At 43.6% G+C, this 13,477-nt stretch overlaps 1 protein-coding gene and 1 long non-coding RNA gene across 13 annotated transcripts in view; one reads left to right on the top strand and one right to left on the bottom strand.

The window, feature by feature from the left end:
* LOC121336837 (spermatid perinuclear RNA binding protein) overlaps positions 1-13,477 on the bottom strand; it is a 58,999-nt gene that overhangs the window by 12,321 nt on the left and 33,201 nt on the right. For 5 of the 12 annotated variants that reach the window (XR_005952823.1, XM_041406360.1, XM_041406362.1 and 2 more), the window contains 11 exons: positions 13,270-13,365; positions 12,431-12,542; positions 11,763-11,860; positions 11,193-11,304; positions 10,415-10,507; positions 9,373-9,572; positions 7,321-7,482; positions 6,404-6,538; positions 5,743-5,883; positions 5,083-5,206; positions 3,168-3,212 (listed from right to left, as the gene is read on the bottom strand). Coding sequence is in view for 11 of the 12 variants with exons in the window: in XM_041406360.1 (XP_041262294.1) it covers positions 3,168-3,212; positions 5,083-5,206; positions 5,743-5,883; positions 6,404-6,538; positions 7,321-7,482; positions 9,373-9,572; positions 10,415-10,507; positions 11,193-11,304; positions 11,763-11,860; positions 12,431-12,542; positions 13,270-13,365 (1,318 nt within the window). In the remaining variant the exon portion in view is untranslated. Of the gene's footprint in view, positions 1-203; positions 649-670; positions 3,213-5,082; positions 5,207-5,742; positions 5,884-6,403; positions 6,539-7,320; positions 7,483-9,372; positions 9,573-10,414; positions 10,508-11,192; positions 11,305-11,762; positions 11,861-12,430; positions 12,543-13,269; positions 13,366-13,477 lie in introns of those variants that run through there. The other 7 variants (XM_041406354.1, XM_041406353.1, XM_041406351.1 and 4 more) reach the window with 3 other exon arrangements.
* LOC121336843 overlaps positions 1-13,477 on the top strand; it is a 45,909-nt gene that overhangs the window by 1,948 nt on the left and 30,484 nt on the right. The gene's annotated exons all lie outside the window — the stretch shown is intronic.

Consider the following 13,477-nt stretch of genomic DNA (forward strand, 5'->3'; position numbering starts at 1 on the left):
ACCCATATTTTACTAAGTTTATTACACACCATAATATTTACAAAGTTAAATGTTAACTGTAAAGTTTCTATTGTGTTTTTTTATTATTATTATTATTTTTATTTTTGTTTTTTAAAGAACTATGCCCTGCATTTAATAACCCTACAGCAAATACAGGTCATTAACTGAGTCTGTGTGACTGCATTAGGAAACAGGCAGTACTCTTGTGTTACAACAAAACAGTTTATTTGTGATCAGTGTTTTATATTCTATACATCCTTCACAAATTTAATTTTACATAATCGGATACTTCATTTAAAACGTAAGATTTAAGCTTCTAGTTCTTCCCTATAACAGAAGGCTGGTATAAGTTATTTGAAAATGAGGTAACATTTCACAGAACATTTTTTTCAAGTTTTAGAGAAATAAATTTGCATTTTGTTAAAATCAAAAAGTAGGAAAAAGATGTTTCTTTACAAATGACTTTCTCAAGTATGTGTTCAAAGAAAACAGGATAAAAAGGCTTTTTTTCTTCTAACATTCTGTACTGTACTGTGTTGTTCAATCAATAGGAATTAGCTTCTGCCATTTGCTAAAAGAATGAGTAGTGGGGAACGGGGTAAGTTGGGAATTTCATAACTGGTAACAGAACCATTCTCTTGGGTAAACCTACAGAGAGAAGAAAGGGAGAGGACTCCAAATAAGTTCAGCAATCCAAGAAAGTCAGATAAGAGCTTACAGCAGTGTTCTCATTAACCTTTTCCAGATCAGTCAGTCAAGGTGATGTCAGGGTGCAGAGTCCCATAAACAGTAACACTTCACCACTTTGCTCTGTTTCAGACAGATGGTTATAGCTTAAAGTCTGCTTTATTTTTGTCCTGGTGTTTGGTAAAATTAAGGAAGTGATATTCTCAAAAGCAGAGTGTGTATTTGGACTTGAAGCTCTATTTCATAATCTTTATGGTAATTAATCTCTACTAGTTTGTTCTACATTGAGGTAATTTCACAGGCCAGTTGCAATTGCAGATATTCTAGACAGACACTGCTGTGCATAAAATACAACTCACAGGGAAACTGTTCAGCAGTTTTGATCAGCATCCAGGTAGGTCAGCCAAAAATCAAGCACCTACAGTAAATTCTGCATCTGCTTCCTTATTCTGCACTTCCTCTCCTGTGTTGAAGTAGTAAATCTGGAAAGATTGACATCTGCCTGATTTCATTATTATTTTAGAGTTCTTGTGGCCTCACAAACTTCTGCACAATTAAACGTTTGTTTGGTTTTTTAATCTTGCCTATTTAAATTCTAGTATTTAACCTATGTATCCATTTAGAAATCACAAAGCAGCAACAGCAGGTATTTCAGAGCACCAGATGATCAAAGTGAAGTTTCCCAACATGCAACAGCTTACAAAGGCAAAGAGACATGTTTACCTTACAGCCAAAAAGCATTATCCCAGAACTTTGCATCACAATCATAAGACATTAAGAACAGAAACTCTTTATGTGAAAAATGGGGGCATCCAATTCCACAATGCTTTGAAGTCAGCGATATGTCACACATATACACCTAAGTGCTTAAAATCCAGCTCCCAGAATAGGCATAATGAGAAAAAAAATCCCAAACCAGAAGGAATGAATGAAAAAAGCAAGAAAAGCTGCAGGGAAACTTGGTAACAGTTGCATTCCTGCCTTCAGCAGGGAAAGGATTCCTCATGTCACAGTGTGTCACTGCTTGTAAAAACACAGACATGCAGATACCAGTAATCCTAGTTATACTCTGAGACTGTTGCTTGAAAAGAACCAAGGGGGTTTTCAAAAAATCCATACCCCAAACGAAATTCCCTTTCATTTTTCTCTGAAAAAACATGTTGCTGTTCCTTGTGTGATGCACCACAAAGGACAACACTCCATGGGACAGCCCTGCTGCCAGCTGCCCTTCTGTCAGAGGACAGGGCCAGTGAGCAGGTATAAAACTAGAGAGGTTTGCTCCAGACCTGGGGGAGAATTCCACACTGAACACAGCCCATGGGCCCATTCTCCCTCTCAGTACAGAACTGGACCAGCTGGTCCCAGTCAGGCAAAGCAAACATTTTCCATAAAGCAGCAGCATTTTTGCCCTGTTAGAGCTCATACCTCTAGAAAAGTCATGTAATTGACATTTCAAAATATTTTTAACTTTTATAATGATATCAGGGGAGTTGGTATTGCCCAAGTTAGGCAGATTTGGGAGGAATGACTTATTAAAAATGCTAAAAAGCAAAAGTTTCCCATATGAAAAACTCCAGGCCTTGAAACATGCCAGTCATTTGAGCAGCAGACTGTGACCAGTCCCTGCCACAGGAGAGGCTGGTGGGACTGGTCCTGGTGGGCTCAGTTGTGTGTGCCAGGACATATCACTGACTCCAAAGTGCCCTGCTCCCATTGCCACATAAACCTCATTCAAAGTAACCAAAAGGGCCGGTTAGAGGAATGCATTGTTAGTCCAGCATAAAACAAGCCAGTGGGGAGGGAGAAGCCAAGTTAAGGAAAACCCTTCCATCACAGCTCTCTGGTTATCAGCTCATTTTACAATCTCCATGGAGAAACCAGTGCTTTGCCAGCCTAATAGAACATGTTTCATAGTGAAAAGCATTGTGGCAAACGACTGTGTCCTGGCTGCCTCACAGACTGATTGCTACCAGTACCAACTACCCAAAACCCATCCTGGTGTCTCAAGCAGTGGTGTTTTAGCCTGCAGGGTGGGGGGGTATTTGCCCATAGACTTCAAAGAGTTGACAGCATTAAGGGAGCTTTGTCCACAAGTCACTTACACTTGGGGACAAACATTGCACCAATGTTACTGTAATGCCGTTTAGCTAAATCTGGGTCACAGATGCTGAAATAGGCCCTTCGGTAGTCTTTGAATGGAGCACAGACTGGCTGTAAAAAGTAAGGGAACTACTTTGACTGGGTTCCAGTATGAAGGGAACAGGCAATTAGAACAAGCAGTCCTTCCACAGACCAGGCAAAGCAGAGGCAAAAAGCTACTCCAACCAAAAAAGAACCACAAGGTTATGGCATAAAAGTGGTGTTGTTGTCATGGTTTAAGAGCTTAAATCTCTTTGAATTTCTCCTTGGACTGCCACATTTGGACTGCCACAACAGTTTCTGCATAATTTCTAAGGTGTTAATGACAGGACTGTACGTACCGTAGGCTGGTGCCGCTGTGCTGTATCCGTACGGTGCTCCATAGCCTGCAGGGAAACACAGGAGGGAGGGGGTCATTCCTGCCCTGCCTGGCAGTGTTTGAACACCTGCACATGGGCAGGGACCCTGTGCCCGAAGCAAGAGCACAGCAAAACCAAACTCACACCAACAGATACAAATACTGCTGAAAACACTGAAATGTTGCTATGTGGTGGCCAGAAGGACAAGCTGCCAGGGACTTTCTCAGGCCTCAGCATCAGAGAGTTAAAATTCCCTATTTCATTTCCTCAGCATTTTCTTTTCCATTGACTCCCTCAAGTCTGCACTATCAGAGCATGGAGTTGTGACACAGACAGCCCATATTTGCTTATGTTCTTAAAACACAAATGCAGTCCATGCACAGAACAGTCACTTTCCTGAATTTCCTTTAGGAAGAGAACACTGGATGCCTGTGGCAGATGTCACGTCCCCCTTAGTAAAGCTCCTGGCTTTCTCTGCCATTTCTAACAGACAGAGTTCCACAGAAGACATGTGAACACCTCCACACAAACAGATCATTTTTCCCCAGAGAGCAGAGTGTGACTCTGAAGTACTTGAGAGAAAAAGCAACACAGGTAACACCAGCATTGGTTTCTACATGTCAATAGTTCATGAAGGCTTTACTGGTTGTTTTTTTTCTGGTGAGATTGCTGGTGTCACTCCACAAAGTAAAAGATTTCTGAGAATACGGGATGGAGAGAAATAATCTGTGAAGGCCAAGGCCAATAAAAGCTTAACTACAGCAACTGGGAAATTAAACTTATTTCTGGAATAATTCCACACTGGCAAGAAGCATGCCCCTGGCAGGTTAAAGTGTCTCTTAAATGACTCCTCAGGCAGACAGACAGTTCCAAAAACAATGTTAACAGCCATTAAAAATGAATTACTGGGTTTTAATATTTAAAATGACATGACCATACAGGAACAATGAAGATGACAGGCTGCCAACACTGCCAGGCAGGAAGGCTCCCAACAACAGGGCTGTGCTATGAGCATGTGCGAGCTGCTGGAGGGTGCAATTAGAGCTCATGCTGCAATCTGAAAACCTGAGCATGAGGACTAGAAGTGTTACTTTTTGGAAGTTACTACTGGGTTTGCTTTGACTGAGGCATCTTCAGCATCTCATTCTTACAAATCTGTGATTCTTAGAACAAGTGAAAACAATGTCTGGATTCCTTTCACATGTCACACACAAACCTCAGATATGCTGCAGAGTCACAAATAAAATGTATTTTGAAAAGTAATTTGAGGATGGAGAAAGTGATCATTTCATGAACATTTTCTTGTGAAAACCTGAAGTGGGAACCAGAAGCCCTTGAACTTCAGAAGCTGTTTCTGCTAATCAGAACAACGCAGTGGAGATGATGATTCCCCATCAGGCAGAATATGAAAAGAAATTCTTTTATTTCTGGCCACCACAGAAGCTACTATTAGATGCTTCCAGGTGGAATTAATGTAGGGGTTTTTTGGGAGCTCAGGACTCTTTGAGCCTGCTGACTTCATGTTCACGAAGGATTCCTGGAAAAGGCACTGCTAATGCTAAATCAGCACATGATCCAGAAGGTTCTTAGGCAGGAAGAGAGTTTTGGGAATTGTGCCATGGCAGTGAACTATGAAGACAAATTATAAAATAATAAAGCCAGGAAAGCCATTATGCCCATAACTGTGTGCTCTGTGCACACAGAGCTCTGAGCTGCACACTCATAAAGGACACACTCTGCCAGTTTTCCAGCTCTTTGATTTATTTAAACCCCCTTGAAGCCTTCTGCTCCATGTCAGATGGTTAAAGGAATCACTTGCACAGGTGAATAACACACATGAAGAAGAACACCCCAGCAGACAAATCCTAAGCTGTCAGCTACAGGTGTGGTGCCTCACCTGGTGTTATGTATCCAGTAGCAGCAGCTGCCCCAACAAACGCCCCTCGTGTTAAAGCACCTCGTCCTCTGCCTCGAACAGCCTGGACTGCTGCAGAAACAGCTGTATTGACAACCCCTTTAGTCTGCCCAGAGTGACAAAAAATAGCAGTTTAGAGAGTGAGTGTTGCAGGAATACAAGGCCACCTGCATTAAATCATCCCCTTTGAGAGGGCTCTGTAAACATGCCTGATGTGCCAGGCTGGCTGAGCACAGACTGGAGAGTGCTGTGCCAAAGGATGTGAGTGACAGGGACACAGCAGGTCCCTGGCCCTGTCACTGCCTGCAGAGCCCAGCACGTTCCCCGTGCTCAGCCCTGGCAGTCCCTTCCCTCAGACTGTGCCTTATTTACCTCAGATTTGGGCATGATTGAACACTGCTGGCTTCCGAGCCTCTCTCTGCCATCTTTACAATTTTCCTTTCCTCAACCTACAGCACTGGCTTTACATCTCCCTTACCCTCCTGAACCCACGTAACTGCAGCAGGGCCAGGATTTCACCCCCAGACAACCAGCTCACAACACCAGCCTGTGTTAACCTCACTTTACTAGAATGCTGCCTTCTGTATCAAAAACCAACCCAGACCTGGGATAATGGTCCAAAAAGCAAGTTACAGTTCTTACCTGAGGAAGAATCTTCTTTTTCTTGTTATTTGCTGCATTAGGCCCAGAAAACAGTTTTTCAAGTGCTGCTAATGCAGCACTTGCTTTTGCTACTTTCTTGTTTGGGCCTGCACCTCTGAACTTCTGCCCATCTACTTCTACCTGAAAATTAAGACATGAGTTTATGCCTAGTGTTGATCCACAGGAGCACCATGGTGCACCCACTGAGCTGATGTGCCACCCATAAAGAACTTCAGTAGGAAAAAACATCCTTAGTGTTTTATGTGACAAATTCCTATTGATTCTAGATTTGAAACTGCTAAAGGATACCAAGGTTATCCTGGGAACCAGTGTGTCACAGATACTGGGAATCTGGAAACTACAACTGCAGCTCAAAGAGGACCAACACATCTGTTGGATAATAGATTTAACCCATAGCCTGGAGTCTTCCTTGTCATGCAGTTTTGGTCAAAATCCAGTTTTAATTCTCACTGTATTTTCCTAAAGTAGAAAGGCTATTCCTTTCGCCAGCTGAATCATCACAGCAGCAAAGAGATACATAACCTGAGAAATCACCAATGTGCATTGCAAAAGGCAAAATAGAAAAATGTGAGCTGCAGCAGCAAGTGACTCTGCTACACCATTAATAAGCCCTGACCAGCTGCACTTCTGCTCCACTCACCTCCATCACAAAGCGCTTGTCGTGGCTTCCCCCTGTTTCGGAGATGAGCTCGTACTTCAGACCTCTCCTCTTTTCATTGAGCTCCATCACTGGGTTTTTGCCACTTGCTGTGAGTATGGGACCCTGAGTTCTTACCTAGAGAGACATGCAGGGTGTTACTTCAGAGCCTTTCTCTCTTCAAAATGCAGCCAAACTTCTGCACAGCTGTAACACTGCCCTGGCTGCAGCAACCTGCGATGCGGGCACAGCAAAGGGCAAGTCTCTAAAGAAGGGCAGGAGGACAAACAATGGTGTCACAGAAGTCACACCCATTTATTTCTGTTGGTGAGGGCTACTGTCCTCATGGCCTGATCTGGTGCCTGCACAAACTAAACATGACACCAGCTGCACTTGGAATTGCAGCCCTGAGAGAATCTGAAGCTGAAGGTGGGGCCATGGTGTCAGGTTCCTTGAAATTGAAGGCTTTCACAAGGAAAGGAGAGACTGGCCTTCCCAGCCCTGCACACGTCTCTGCTGTTCCACCTGGTTATGTCCGGGCACTACCCAGATCAGACTGAAGAAATCTCATGCCCTGAGTCACGTGTCTTAGTAGAAATGTCTGTAACTGTTTGGAAAGCAAGGTGAAGCTGAGATCTCAGCACACCAGATCAGTCTGCAATAGAATTCTCTCAGCTATGGATAAAAATGGGGCAGTTCCATTAAAAATATTCCACTTTCATTTCCCTGGAAATTTCTCAGTGGACTCAACATGTATGTGGTTTGAGTTATCCATGATTACACACTGTCTGGAAATTGTTGCCCAGCTGAAGAAATTTATGTTTTACCATTACGACAAGTAGAACAGAAAAAAACCCCAATGAAAAGTGAAACCCCAAACCCCACACCTCCATCTTTTGTACTTTGAATGCAATCCTCACCTCTAGGGTAGCGGAGGTGTCAGCTGTGGAATTGCCAGTATTATTATTGCTTGAGATTGAAGACGTTGTTTCATTTTTACCTTCAGTATCTGATTTTTCATCAGAACTTACGCACTCCACATCCGCATCAAAACCTGTTGGATACCCCATCGCTTGTAAAACCTACAACAAAGCCCCGTGAAATGAACTGTGACAGAGGCAGCAGAACAGGAACAAATACAAAGCTGATCACAATACAACAAACAGTCCACCATACACTTTAAAAAGGCAGGTTGCTTAGAATATTAGTTTTCTCCTATTTGAAATGGAGATATCCATTTCAGTGGTTATCAGTAGGGAATACAAAATCAATGGGGAAAATAATTTCAGGTTCCAAACGTGGAATCAACACAAAGCAGAATTTTAGTCTCAAAGATGCTCATGAGCATCATTCATCATCTCAAGGATTCCTTGTAAAGTAAGAAATTAAAGACACTGTTTAATGGCCTTATAAGGACATAGTTTCATGCATGATTTCCCTCCTGTGCCTATGGACAGATCAAGAGACAGACTGAGGGGCAAACGTGACAAACAGTCTTGTGAGAATTCAAGCCTTGTACAAGATGGTACTTCTGGAGCTCAGTTCCTTCAAAAACATCCTCCATGAGCAAGGCCAGCCTCTCCCTTAACCAGCTTCCTGATCCAGCTGCACAGAGCTACCACACATAGGGCAAGGGAAACTGAAAGGAACCTGAAACTCTGCTGAAAATTTAGGGCCAAGAACAAAGTCTGCAAAAATGACTGTGTTTGAACCCTGAGCTGAGAACTGCCTGGGTAAACCCCTGGCTCAGCTGCCATGCACTTGGGGTACATCTGGCTGTGTTTTCAGGGCTTCTGCATTTTAAAAACATCAGATTAGAAAGTGTCATCTCACATTATTCCCTCTTATAAGACTGGAAGGCAGGGTCTGGGTCTGCTGAGAAGGGAAAGAAAGAAAGAGAGAGAAAAAAAAAAGCGACTCTCGACCACACCACCCATTTCCTCTTGGCTTGAGTCGCGGATGTTTTGATGTGTAAATTTAGAGAAAACAGAGCTGGGTCGGCACCAGCCCAGATCTGGCTGACGCAGAGAGGTTCAAGGGCAGAGCAGTCACAGTTTTTCAGGGCAAGGGGGTTTTTTGGGCTTTTTTTTTGTTGTTTTTTAAACTGCAGGGAGGAAGGCAAAATAAAAGAATGAGGCAGAAGGTCTGGAAGGACACACATGCAGAGAGCTACTTTTCCTGAAGGAATAACACATGCCCTCAGATGCTTCTGGACACTTTGAACTTGAAAGCACATAGGACAATGGGATTTTCAAAACTGAAATCAAAGGAAAGCAGAAAGTTGCCAGATGAAGATTCTAAAAAGGAAATTCTTGTTCAAAACAAAATGAGGCACAGAATGACAGATGGGCCTGTTCCTATCAGAAGAGCAGTTCTATTAACAGATGTTCTTTTGTAGACTCGTTTAGGCTGGGAAAGACCTTTAAGATCATTGAGTCCAACCATCCATTACCCCAGCCCTGCCATGCCCACCACTGAGCCGTGTCCCCAAGCACCACATCTGGTGGATGCTCACCCTGGGCAATTTAACTGGATAAATCCTTGATATGGTTTACCCAGTACACAGAGGTACTCTTCAAGCACCAAGGACAGAACTCTATTTCCAGGAATGGAAGCCAGGAATGGACACAGAGAAGGAGGGGGAGAAAGAAGCAACCACCAACATGGCACTTGCAAACCAACAGGAGGAAGGAGAACAGAACACAACTAAACCCCTCCCATCCAGAATTTCACCACCACATTCAGCCCACTGAACATGAGCTGACCTGTAGAACCCCAGGAAATTCTTCCCCCCCCCAGCACAAAACCAGTGATGCTCTCTGAACCATGCCCAGATGTCTTCAGAGCACACAGTCAGCAGCTCACCTGTTTGTTTTTTTTTTTAATTCTGAGCTTGCATATTACTAGTTTTAAGCACATTTCATACTCCACCCCAAGATCTGGGGTTAGCAGATTATTTCAGGCTGCCTTACCTTCACTGCCACATGGAGCTTGGCTGTTTTCTTAGAAGGTCCTGATGCTTCATAAGTCGTACCATCAACATCTACAGACATTGTGAAGACTGGGGCATGGACTGGACCAGACTGTGACAGCAGCTTATACTGAAGCCCTGGCCTGATTTGGTTCAGCCTCATCAGAGCATTCATGAGATCTATTGCTTTACTATCTAGTACTAGTACAAGATAGTAGAAAGGGTGGGGGAAGGAGGGGAAAGGAAAATGAACAAAACAAGATGAACAGAAAAATGAAACAGTTTGCATTTCAGTGCCTTCTGTCTGTATCAAGGAGCAAAACCATCCCTCAGCCTCTCAAGAGGGTGAGGAGAGCCATAACACTGTTAAGTCCTTAATAAGCCATTCTAATTCGGGGTAACAACTATAATGACCTGGTTTTATATTAACAACATTCTGCTGCAGCTGGCCTGTATTCCTCCTGCCTGCTGTAAAAGGAGTAACAAGTTTGATAGCTAATGGGGAACCAGATCCAGAACTGGCATCCAAGCAGCACAATGAAAATAGCCCCCAGAATGACTGGATCCCAGCAATGCCAAGAGACTTCCAGTCTGTGCATATGTGCAACATTAATGTTTTGCAGACTACACATTTTGTTTTCCTTGTGGGAGATCTTGAGAGATCAGCACCTAACTCAGGAAGGGGAAGAATGAAGAGAGTGCAATCTTCACTCAGCAAAGTCACTGCAGTACTTTAAAAAGACCCCACAATACAGGGATGTTACCAATAAAGTACCTCAGCTGCTTGGATAACTTCAGTTCTGGTGTAACTTGATGGGTAATCCCATTTAAAAATGCAAATCATTCAGTTAGTAAAGCATGTCAAGGGAAATTCAGATGCACAGAGATGTGTTTGACAATCCGAATGCAGGGTGATAAGAGACAACAATTTTGTTCCAGAGACTTTTTCACATGCTCTACCACACCAACACAGAGAAGCTTTTAAAGCAGCTCCCCCTGTACAATAGATCTTTGAAAACAGAATGGAGAAGTGCTGCACTTACTTTTCCTCAGATTACGCTTCATCTTTTTATTTGGATCTTTATCATCCCCGACAGTGTCTTCAAACGGTCTCTTCAGAGCAGAGGAGCCTGTACCTAGGGTATAAAGTTCCTTGTAATATGGATATGCCATTAGGAAAACACGATCCCACAGCAGGAGTCTGATTAGTCCCACACTGCTTCTTGCTTGTTTATAGAGAAAAGAACTCATCCATCAGTCACAGCTTTCTTATTGCTACATGAAAGCCAATACTGGTTTACTGCTCACTCCACCAAGCCAGGCAGGATCTCTGTGTCCAGTACCAGGTGTGGGATAAGGACTGCAGACCTGCAGTGCTGTTTTCCACATTTTGTCTAAGCAAGACCTCCAACAGTATTGTTTTTACAAAAAAATACACATGGAATTTTTTTAAATTAGATATATATTGTTTTTTAGGAATAATTTTTGAGTAATTCTTATTATGGACACTCATTATATGCTTTTTGACACGTCTGCAGTCTCTCCTTGCCAGCATAAGAATCATTGGATGCCAAGGGACTTTGTGCTTAAAGACAATCATCAGCTGTATTATGGCTTTTGTGCCTCTCATCTCTTGGTATTTCTAGAGACCAGAACTTCCAGATTTTATTCTCACAATGAAATATTTTAAAAATCACCCCATATATAACAAAGAATAGCTTCTACTTCACATTCACAGCATATAATTCAGAACTTCACCCATTCTAAATTAACTCCTAGTTTACTGCCCAATTAGTGACTTTTGGAACAAATAATACCTACCTTCTTTGTCAGTTACTGACCAGGAATATTTCTGAAATGACTTATTTGATGGGAGGGGATCCATTTCCAAAACTTTATAGATCTGCCCAAAGGCTGATAATCTGAGAGCGTGCTGAAAGGGACAGTAGACACACACATTAATCACAGCAGGATTTCACCTCAGTTGTTCAAGTGTTTTAGTAAGTCTTTAGACACAAAGCTACTTCTGTGGTTTTCACAGACAAGAAGACAGTTTTTACAGCTGGCCTCTGCAATAGCTGTGGAAAATGCTAATGTCTAAAAAAGTAAAACTCATGAATTTCTGTACCACAGAGTGCAGGGCACACTGACAGGGAGCTCACCAGGGGCTCTGCTGGGAGCTGAGGTGGGTGCACAGGCACCCCACTGCCTCTGCAAGGATAAGATCTCACACACATCTAACTCTTGCACTCCTGGTCTGTGATTGAACCTTTCCAGGATAGTGCAGCCCAAGAACCATCAGGACTGCCATGAAAACAAGCCATCCTGGCAGAGAATAAACGGTGCTAATGAGCTGAATTCCTCACTTGCAGCACACACAGAGTTCCCTACCTGAGCACTGTGTGTAATGGCTTCTTTTTGCTGAACTGTCATGTAAGACAAAGCGTCCGTGGGCTCGCGCTCGCAGGGGTCGTGCAGGCCCGGGCCCCCTGGCAGGGAGAGAAGGGGATTACTGAGGGGAAGGAGCAGCAGTGTGCAAACAGGGACTGAGAGCAGCTGAGCCCAGCTGCTGCACAGAGGGCAGCGGCCCTTCTCCAGCAGGGAGTCAGGCTCACACAGTGCAAACTGACCCGAGGTTTTACACCCTTGCAGTGGCCACAGACCTTATCAGGGTAAACACTGCTCATGGGTGATAACATTAACTGAAATCAGTAGGTCTGGAAGAAAACACATCATTTGGACAGATACGTAGATTTCAAGGAATCTGTAGAAACCAGATAATCATTAAGTCTATTTACCTGCAACCCCTTAATGAGGTAGGGGTTAATTTATAACAAATCTCATATTCCCCATTAACTCCTGCAGTGGCAATAGCATTCACACAGTTACCACCACGCAAAATCCTTTATTTTAATTTTATATTTTAAAGAAAAAAACATTAATTTCACTCCATGGCAGGTTCAGAGTTCACAGCAGGCATTTCTCATGTACTCCCTACAGCTAAATGTTAAGATGGGCTGACCATCCCTTTGTGTTCCTGGAGTTCATTTGGCCCTTACCAGGAAGCAGAATTCCAGATGCCAAACACTCCATCACTCGTCGCAAGGCTTCCCCAGCGCCCAAAGGTCTATTACAAGTACCTATAGATTTTTCACATATAAGCTCGAGTGGCTAGAAGACATTAAATTACGATTAGTATGGACACAAGGGTAACTGTGACTGAAAGTTAAAAATGGGGGGGCAGAGAGGGTGAACATTCACATCAGGACACTTTGTAATCCACTACAGCTCTAAGGGACAGAGATCTGCCCCAGGGGAGGCCATGTCCTCGTGCAGGGCACGTCTTTGTCCCCCTGGTCTGAGTCACCTTTTGAGGACACCAGCTGCTCTCCACTGTCTGCCCAAAAAGTCAAACAGGAGAGGTGTCTAAAGTCAAGCCAGATGAATGTTCTCCTCTCAGAGGGCTTTCAGTTCCACACAAGAGAAACATCACCTCTGCTGCCCTGCAGAGTGTTCCTCTCCAGGCACGCAGAGCAAACATGCCCAGGAAAGGGCGCCAGCCGCTGGCAGGAGTGGCATTGTCATGGGAGCAGGATAGTTTTGGAATACTAAACAAGAGGGATGGAAGGCAACAAGCAGGAGTCTATTGCCAGTCCTCCGGGATGTGTGTCCCTTTCCATGGGATCAGTGTGTCCCTTTCCATGGGATCAGTGTGTCACAGGCTCCAGGACTACTTGCCTTCTCTCCTCTACACAGGGAGCAGTTAATGGTGAGCAAAGGAACGGGGGTGGAAGGAGGAGTCTCATACAAGACTCTGCTTTCTCCAGTCTAGACACTGCTACAACTCTCAGGAGATCTGAGACGTGAGCCTGTGCCCTTCAGCTCCTTCTGTACTTACCCAGCCTTTCAGCGGCGCCCATGTGGGGACTCTGTTGCACAAATCCCGCAGGATACGAAGCACAATTACACATGATTTTAGTCCATTTGCCCTGGCCTAAAACAAACAAAATGATTCCAATACACCTGCAAAAGCCTGGTCTTCAATTTTGCTTTTCTTTTTAAATGCACAGAGTCCTGGGATAGATTTTAAATTATTATTACTTAAT

This window comes from Onychostruthus taczanowskii, unplaced genomic scaffold, assembly GCF_017590055.1.
Source record: "Onychostruthus taczanowskii isolate IOZ18803 unplaced genomic scaffold, ASM1759005v1 scaffold25, whole genome shotgun sequence".
Lineage (NCBI taxonomy): Eukaryota > Metazoa > Chordata > Aves > Passeriformes > Passeridae > Onychostruthus > Onychostruthus taczanowskii.